The sequence below is a fragment of the Panthera pardus genome, unplaced genomic scaffold, assembly GCF_024362965.1.
Source record: "Panthera pardus isolate Hobbes unplaced genomic scaffold, ASM2436296v1 HiC_scaffold_1, whole genome shotgun sequence".
Classification (NCBI taxonomy): Eukaryota; Metazoa; Chordata; class Mammalia; order Carnivora; family Felidae; genus Panthera; species Panthera pardus.
Window position 1 is genome coordinate 6,857,990 of NW_026526654.1, and position 8,641 is coordinate 6,866,630.

The following is an 8,641-nucleotide window of genomic DNA, read 5'->3' on the forward strand; positions in this document are numbered from 1 at the left end:
ATAGTGTATAAATACAACACTGAAGTTTAACATGAAATGTTTCTAAGGATAACTTTTTTGGATTTTTAGACTAAAAATTTTAGTCTAAAGGTTTAGTCTAAAGGTTTCTTACAATATCAAAGCATGAATAGGGATTTCTTATTTGGAACACCAGATCTTTTACACACTGGCACATTCAGATAATCCAATGCCTTCAGAAAGGAAATTATTTTGATAAACAATATATTTTAATGACATTATTTATTAATTTATATCAGTTATATTGATATAAATCCAATCAATTATCTCAATTTATTGTTGTAAACATGAATTTTACTCACTAATTTTTGGTGAGCCTCAGAAATTTTCTGCACATTTCCTGAGTAAACATTCTCTTTATTTTATTAATGGCACATTTATTTGTTCATTTCTAAAACTGTAGATAATAAGGTTGAAAAGTGGGGAATATGTCTTGGATGGTGGAATAGTTTTCAGATTGCCTCAGGTATACATAAAAACCTGAGATGAGGAAGACAGATACCACAAATATATTAGGGACACAGGTAGAAAAAGCCTTTTTTCTGTCTGCTCCTCTCGGAAACTTGAAAACTGTAGAAAACATGTGACTGTAAGAGCTGATGATGAAAATTAAACAGCCACCAACAATCCCTAGACCAGAGACAATGAGCACCATCTCATTGCTAAAGGTGTCAGATCAGGAGAGCTTTAGCAGAGAAGGGATATCACAAAAAAACTGATGGATAACATTGGATTGACAGAATGGCAGCCTGAATGTATTGCCAGTGTGTACAGCAGCATGGATGAGACTACTGAGTATGAAAGCCAGAGTCATTTGTATGCAGATTTTGAGAGTTCATGATTATAGAGTAGTAAAGGGGTTGGCAGATAGACACATAATGGTCTTGGGCCATGAGAGTCAGAAACAGAAGCTCCGTATATACAAAGAAAACCACTAGGAAGACCTCAGCTTTACACCCAGCCTTTGAAATGGTGCTGCTGTCAAGTAGAGAATTGATGCATGAATTAGGAACTGTTACAGAAATGTAGCATGCATCCAAGATGGACAGATTCCTGAGGAAGAAATACATGGGTGTGTGAAGACTCCTGTCAAGGGTGGTGACAGTAACAATGAGAGTGTTTCCCAACATCACAGAGAAGGTTATGGCATGCAAAACCTGCAGTTCCCATACCTCAGAAAACTCTGTGAGGAGAAATCCCATCATCACATTGGAATTTGTCATCTGTGGGTAACACAATATGTACCTGAAAGTAAGAAGTGAAGTCTTGAGCCCATGAAGAATCAAATTATGGAAAGATATTTCTTAACTACTTTGGTTTTGATTCCTACCTAATTCTAATATATATTGATGTCCCTAATATTTTTGAGAGAAAATTAAGTGAACCTCCATTAGTCTACCTGATTTTATTTTTAATCCTACTGTATACTGGAGTGAAAATTGCAGTCATATTGCTCATAACCAATAAGCATAAAAATTAAATGCATATTTCTACACATTTCCATTGGAAAATATAAATTGCATGGTCAAATACATACAAATATAGATACAGATTACATAAATACAGTTGCATTTGAAAGATACTATGTAAATCGTATTGTTGAACACTGGATAATTAGAATAAAATATTTTGATTGTTTTCAGTCTTATGTTTTTGTTTGAGGCTACAGATGTATGGGGGGAAATGATCTTATTTTTCTTGAGCTAATCTTCTATGCATAATGGTGTCAAAATTCTCTTCTGTTACCATGACAAAATATCAATGTAATTTGAAACTTTACTTACTCTAATATCTCAAATGGAATACAGCCTCAGTAGCTGATATACTTACTTGAACTGAATCTATGCTTAATTTTTGTTACATTTTTATACTTCAAGTTATTTTTCTAGTTATTCTGCTCTGCTTTTAAAGAGAATGAATGAGCCCAGTATTATTATTTCCTTACTGCCTCTTGAACCTACCCCTAATATTCCCTCATTGTAATCTTCAATTTTCCAAGTTTTCAAACCTTCTTTGGTTTTACTAGCTGAAAAAACAAAACAACAAAATTAAACACAAAATCTTACAACACTAATTTAGTTTTTGCTTTCTGTTAAATTATGGAGGGTGTTTTTCTCACTTTAGTCTTCCATATGTTCAACAACATTTCTAGAATTTCTTCCTTTTTGATTTCTTTGATTCTGTATCACCCAACAAGTTCTTGGTCATTGCTATCACATCTTTATAGCTCATTTTATCAGTCCTCTGTTTGGTTTATTCATCAGTGGATATATGAACCAACTTTCTTCTTGACTTACTGTGTTACTTGTATTTTCCTAGATCTCCTCTATTATTTTTTATAGCACTTTCTTTGAATTACCTCAAAATAATAACAAACAACAGCAACAATAATAATATTGGACCATGAACAACAACGCTGTCCACAGTTAAGTTTACTGTGATTCACACTTTATTTGAAGTTAAATTTTTCATGCTTTATTTGAAATTAATTTCTTCTAAATTCTGTTCAAAATCTTACAATCCAGACTCACTCACAATGATCAGTTCCCGTAGACACCATTTTGTTAGTATGCTCTTTCATAAACTTATTAAACATCTTGCATATGAAGTTTTCATAGACAACCTGCACAAATCCATGACTTCTTTTTTTTATCACATCAGTCTTAAGATATGTTTCATCAACTGCTTTACATTGAAAAGAAATTGAGCTGATGTCCTTCCTGTTTTGTTGTTTATAGATTACTCAAGGATTGAATCATATACAATTTTGGCTCCAAAGGGGAAGATGGAGGCATAGGAGGATGCTGGGCTCACCTTATCCTGCTCATCACTTATATTCCACACACATCTGCCTAAATAACCCAGAAAACCACCCGAAGACTAGCAGCAGACTCTCCGGAACCAAGCATAGACAAGAGGTCTACAGAAGACTGTAAGAAGGGCTGAGAAGTGGTGCGTGCTACACGGACTGGCAGGAGGGAGCCAGGGCAGTGGAAGGGCAGCCACTTGGGCAAGGCAGAGCCCCTGAAGTCTGGCTTGCAAAAGCAGAGGGGCCGGACTCCATAAGTTCTGACAGCCAGCGGGACTTAACATCTGGAATGTTAGAAGTCAACAGCTTTGCTCTCGGAGAGTGAGGAAGACAAGAGGATGTGGGGAGGAAGAGTTATTGAAACCCAGAAAGACAGAGCTCAGCAGGGGAACAAAGGTGCTGGCCAGAGCCATTTCTCTATTCATCTCCCAGTCAAAATTCCAAAAGGAACCAGTTCCCGTAAACAAATTTTCTTCCACTGAGCAAACACCCAACACTGCTTCCATGGATCCATCCCTCTGAAGGGCCTGCCTCCCTCCCAGTGTGGCAGGGCCCCTCCCCCAAGGGACCACCAATGGCAAAGGGAGCTAAGCCTACCCCTCCCGCCCATGTGCACCTCGGGGATCAACCCCACCTAATACTCCCTTGGCAGATCTCATCAACAACACCGCAAGCCTTGCAGTGTGCAAGTAGTCCAGACAGGGGCCACACCATGCCACAGAGAGTCTTGCCCATGGGAGAAGGGATGACAAGGTACACACCAGTCTGACTGTGGCCCCGCCCACCAACACGAGATAATCAGGACAGAACAGGGGAAGTGCCCTTTTACCACAGGACCTACCCAAAATGACGAAACAGAATAATTCTCCTCCAAAAAAAAAAAAACTCCAGGAATTAGCAACACCTAACGAATTGATCAAAAACGATTTAAGCAATATAACAGAACAAGAATGTAGAATAATATTCATAAAATTAATTGCTGGGCTTAAAAAAAGAATGGAAGACAGCAGAGAATCTATTGCTACAGACCCCAAGGGACTAAGAAATAGTCATGATGAACTAAAAAAATGCTATAAATGAGGTGCAAAATAAAATGGAGGTGGCCATAGCACGGATTGAAGAGGCAGAGGAGAGAAGTGGTGAATTAGAAGATAAAATTATGGAAAAAGAGAAAGCTGAGAAAAAGAGAGATAAAAAAATCCAGGAGTATGAGGGGAGAATTAGAGAACTAAGTGATGCAAACTAACGAAACAATATCAGTACCATAGGAACTCCAGAAAAAGAAGAGAGAGAAAGGGGCTGAAGGTGTACTTGAACAAATCATAGCTCAGAACTTCCCTGATCTGGGAAGGAAAAATGCATTGAAATCGAAGACGCACAGAGAACTCCCTTCAGACGTAACTCGAATACATCTTCTGCAACACATATCATAGTAAAACTGGCAAAATACAAGGATAAAGAGAAAATTCTGAAAGCAGCTAGGGATAAACAGGCCCTAAATTACAAAGGTAGACACATAATAATAGTAGCAGACCTATCTACTGAAACATGGCAGACAAGAAAGGAATGGCAGGAAATCTTCAGTGTGATGAACAGAAAACATATGCAGCCTACAATCCTTTATCCAGCAAGTCTGTCATTCAGAATAGAAGGAGAGATAAAGGTCTTCCCAAACAAACACTGAAGAAGTTCATCACCATTAAACCAGCCCTACAAGAGATCCTAAGGAGGATTCTGTGAGTGAAATGTTGCAATGACCACAAAGTAACAGAGACATCAACACAAGCAAGAAACCTACAGAGATCACAATGTCTCTAAACCCATATCTTTCAATAATAACACTGAATGTAAATGGACTAAATGCTCCAACGAAAAGACATAGGGTATCAGAATGGTAAAAAAAAAAAAAAAAAACCCACAAACAAACAAAAACAAAAACAAAAAAACAAGACCCATCTATTTGCTGTCCACAAGAGACATGTTTTAGACCTGAGGACATCTTAAACTGAAAGTAAGGGGATGGAGAACTATCTATAATGCTACTGAAAGTAAAAACAAAACTGGAGTAGCCATACCTATATCAGACAAACTAGACTTTAAATTAAAGGCTGTAACAAGAGATGAAGAATGGCATTATAAAATAATTACAGGGTCTATCCATCAGGAATAGCTAACAATCATAAATGTCTATGTGCCAAATATGGGAGCCCACAAATACATAAAACAATCACAAACATAAGCAACCTTATTGATAAGAATGTGGTAATTGCAGGGGACTTTAGTGCTCCACTTACAACATTGGATAGATCATCTAGACACAGGATCAATAAAGAAACAAGGGCCCTGAGTGATACATTGGATCAGATGGACTTGACAGATATATTTAGAACTCCACATCCCAAAGCAACAGAATATACTTTCTTCTTGAGTGCACATGGAACATTCTCCATGATAGATAACATACTGGGTCACAAAACAACCCTTAATAAGTATAAAATAATATAGATCATACCATGCACACTTTCAGACCACAATGCTATGAAACTTTAAATCAACCACAGGAAAAAGTATGGAAAAACTCCAAAAGCATAGATGTTAAAGAACACGCTATTAAAGAATTAATGGGTCAACAAGGCAATGAGAAAAGAAATTTAAAAAATATATGGAAAGAAATGAAAATGAAAATACAACAATCCAAATGCTTTGGGATGCAGCGAAGTCAGTCCTGAGAAGAAAATACATTGCAATCCAGGCCTATCTCAAGACACAAGAAAAATCCCAAATACAAAATCTAAAAGCATACCTACAGGAACTAGAAGTTGAACAGCAAAGACACCCCAAACCCAGCAGCAGAAGAGACATAGTAAAGATCAGAGAAGAAACAAACAATATAGAATCTAAAAAAACTATAGAGCAGATCAATGAAACCAAGAGCTGGTTTTTTGAAAAAATAAACAAAATAGATAAACCTCCAGACAGGCTTCTCAAAAAGAAAAGGGAGATGACCCAAATAGATAAAATCATGAATGAAAATGGAATGATTACAACCAATCCCTCAGAAATACAAGCAATTATCAGGGAATACTATGAAAAATTATATACCAACAAACTGGACAACCTGGAAGAAATGGACAAATTCCTAAGCACCCACACACTTCCAAAACTGAAATAGGAAGAAATAGAAAGCTTGAACAGACCCATAACCAGCGAAGAAATTGAAGCAGGTATCAAAAATCTCCCAACAAATAAGAGTCCAGGACCAGATAGCTTCCAGGGGAATTCTACCAGACATTTAAAGCAGATAAAATACCTATCCTTCTTAAGCTCTTCCAAAAAATAGAAAGGGAAGGAAAACTTCCAGACTCGTTCTATGAAGCCAGCTTTACTTTGTTTCCCAAACCAGACAGAGACCCAGCAAAAAAAGAGAACTACAGGCCAATATCCCTGATGAATATCCATGCAAAAATTCTCAACAAGATACTAGCAATTAAAATTCAACAGCATAGGGGCGCCTGGGTGGCTTGGTCAGTTAAGCATCCGACTTCGGCTCAGGTCATGATCTCACGGTCCATGGGTTTGAGCCCTGCGTCGGGCTCTGTGCTAACAGCTCGGAGCCTGGGGCCTGTTTCAGATTCTGTGTCTCCCTCTCTCTCTGCTCCTCCCCTGTTCATGTTCTGTCTCTCTCTGTCTCAAAAATAAATAAACGTTAAAAAAAAAATTCAACAGCATATAAAAGGAATTATTCAGCATGATCAAATGGGATTCATTCTTAGGCTGCAGAGCTGGTTCAACACTCCCAAATCAATCAGTGTGATAAATCATATTGATAAAAGGAAATATAAGAACCATATGATCCTGTCATTCAATGCAGAAAAGCATTTGACAAAATTCAACATCCTTTCTTATTAAAAACCCTTGAGAAAGTCGGGATAGAAGGAACATACTTAAACATCATAAAAGCCATTTATGAAAAGCCCACAGCTAACATCATCCTCAAAGGGGAAAAACTGAGAGCTTTTCCCCTGAGATCAGGAACACAACAGGGATGTACACTCTCACCGCTGTTGTAAACATAGTGTTGGAAGTCCTAGCATCAGCAATCAGACAACAAAAGAAATCAAAGGCATCCAAATTGGTAAAGATGAAGTTAAGCTTTCACTTTTTGCAGATGACATGACATTATACATGGAAAACCTGATAGACTCCACCAAAAGTCTGCTAGAACTGATAGCTGAATACAGGAAAGTTGCAGGATACAAAATCAAATACAGAAATCAGTTCCATTCTTATACACTAATAATGAAGCAACAGAAAGACAAATAAAGAAACTGATCCCATTTACAATTGCACCAACAAGCATAAAATACCTAGGAATAAACCTAACTAAAGACGTAAAAGATCTGTATGCTGAAAACTATAGAAAGCTCAGGAAGGAAATTGAAGAAGACATAAAGAAATGGAAAAACATTCCATGTTCATGGGTTGGAAGAATAAATACGGTCAAAATGTCAATACTACCCAAAGCTATCTACACATTGAATGCAACCCCAATCAAAATTGCACCATCATTCTTCTTGAAGCTAGAACAAGCAATCCTAAAATTTGTATGGAACCACAAAAGACGCCAAATATTCAAAGTAATATTGAAAAAGATGACCAAAGCAGAACCATCACATTTCCAGACTTTAGCCTCTACTACAAAGCTGTAATCATCAAGACAGCATCGTATTGGCACAAAAACAGACACACAGACCAATAGAATTGAATAGAGACTCCAGAATTGGACCCACAAAAGTATGGCCAACTAATCTTTGACAATGCAGGAAAGAATATCCAATGGAAAAAAGACAGCCTCTTTAACAAATGGTACTGGGAGAACTGGACAGCAACATGCACAAGAATGAAACTAGACCACTTTCTTACCCATTCACAAAAATAAACTCAAAATGGATGAAGGACCTGAATGTTAAACAGGAAACCATCAAAACCCTAGAGGAGAAACAGGAAAAAATCTCTCTGACCTCAGCAGCAGCAATTTCTTACCTGACACATCTCCAAAGGCAAGGGAATTCAAAGCAAAATGAACTATTGGGACCTCATGAAGATAAAAAGCTTCTGCACTGCAAAGGAAACAATCAACAAAACTAAAAGGCAACCAATGGAATGGGAAAATATATTTGCAAATAACATCGGACAAAGGGCTAGTATTCAAAATCTATAAAGAACTCACTGAACTCCAGTGAAGAAATGGGCAGAAGACATGAATAGACACTTCTCTAAAGAAGACATCCAGAAGGCCAACAGGCACATGAAAAGATGCTCAATGTCACTCCTCATCAGGGAAATACAAATCAAAGCTACACTCAGATACAACCTCACGCCAGTCAGAGTGGCTAAAATGAACAAATCAGGAGAGTATAGATGCTGGCGAGGATGTGGAGAAACGGGAAGCCTCTTGCACTGTTGGTGGGAATGCAACCTGGTGCAGCCACTCTGGAAAACAGTGTGGAGGTTCCTCAAAAAATTAAAAATAGTTTTTTTTAAGTATTGATTTTTGGCTAAAATTTCATTCTTTTACAGATTTTCTCAAGGTTTTTAAAAGTCTGAATTGGTTTATCTGAAAATGTTTGTATATAATTGTTTTAGAAAATGACAAAAGAAATCCCTTTTGTCATAAAATTAGCATACTTGAGAGTGTTAGCATTCTGAGAGCTTTGTAAGTTTTAAATGGAATATTCCCTTAATAAAGCCACCATTTTTATCACTGTAATAATATAATCATTTTCATTGCCCTGTTAATAGACTACAGCACTT

General features: G+C 37.2%; 1 protein-coding gene across 1 annotated transcript; it reads right to left on the reverse strand.

The window, feature by feature from the left end:
* Positions 1–409: 409 nt before the first annotated feature.
* On the reverse strand, positions 410–1,241 carry LOC109257150 (olfactory receptor 14C36-like). Its single transcript, XM_019433111.2, is given in 2 exon segments — positions 410–847; positions 849–1,241. Coding segments are annotated over 2 exon segments (831 nt in total).
* Between the last annotated feature and the right edge of the window lie 7,400 nt (positions 1,242–8,641).